Below are 1,045 nucleotides of genomic sequence, written 5' to 3' on the forward strand. Positions count from 1 at the left end.
CATCATTTCATAAAAAGAACATCATACCAACAGTCAAACATGGTGGTGGTAGTGTGATGATCTGGGGCTGCTTTGCAGCTTCAGGACCTGAACAACTTGCCATAATTGATGGAACCATGAATTCAGAAATCAGAAAATCCTGAAGGAGAATGTCCGGCCGTCAGTTTGTGACCTCAAGCTCAAGCACACTTGGGTTAAAACTTTTTCACACCACTGTATATATATATCTATATATATATATATATATATATATATATGGATAGATAGATAGATAGACAGACATATAGATACATACATACATACAGATATAAATATAAATATAGATAGAACAGCTGTTGTGTAAAAAACCAAACAATCATTGTACCATTAAAAAACAGGAAAAAACTTTTTCACACCACTGTATATATATATCTATATATATATATATATCTATATATATATATGGATAGATAGATAGATAGATAGATAGACAGACATATAGATACATACATACATACAGATATAAATATAAATATAGATAGAACAGCTGTTGTGTAAAAAACCAAACAATCATTGTACCATTAAGGCATCGTCGCCGATATTTGTGATAAACTTGCTGGGTGAAGCCGTTTTCTTTCAAAAGCTCATGGGATGGATGCCAGAACTTAGGCAGGGACTGCGGGGTGCAGCCGTAACTGCCTGACAGCGCGGGAGCTCCTTCTGACGGAGACGCATTCGAGCTGCTGTACAGAGGACGAGGAGGATAATGGAAGAGAAAGAAAGACTGTTAAGTAGAGCCAACTTTCTGAAACAATTAGCTGATGTGTCTCAAGTCGCTGAAAGATTGGCACCTCAGTATTGAGTGCATGACATAAAAAAGCCACAAACCTGATGGAGGAAGTGCGGGATCTGTGCTCTCGTGAGTCCATCACCCAGCCTACATGGCACTCCAGTGGAGGGTTAGAGCTATGGCGGGTTTTCCTCTTTCTGGGGGTCTAAAAGAGTGAAAGGGGGGGGGGAGAAAATATGCACCTGGTTAGGACAAATGTAGAACTCAGGCATTAGC

General features: G+C 39.2%; 1 protein-coding gene across 1 annotated transcript in view; it reads right to left on the reverse strand.

Moving 5' to 3' along the window:
- The window catches only part of LOC107582702 (la-related protein 1B-like), a 43,387-nt gene that overhangs the window by 6,320 nt on the left and 36,022 nt on the right, over positions 1-1,045 (reverse strand). Inside the window, exons 15-16 of the mRNA XM_016268643.1 lie at positions 868-974; positions 559-722 (exon numbers count right to left, since the gene is read on the reverse strand). Of these exons, the coding sequence (XP_016124129.1) occupies positions 559-722; positions 868-974 (271 nt within the window). The remainder of the gene's footprint in view (positions 1-558; positions 723-867; positions 975-1,045) is intronic.

The sequence above is a fragment of the Sinocyclocheilus grahami genome, unplaced genomic scaffold (genome assembly GCF_001515645.1).
Source record: "Sinocyclocheilus grahami isolate Dianchi unplaced genomic scaffold, SAMN03320097.WGS_v1.1 scaffold4.1, whole genome shotgun sequence".
NCBI lineage: Eukaryota > Metazoa > Chordata > Actinopteri > Cypriniformes > Cyprinidae > Sinocyclocheilus > Sinocyclocheilus grahami.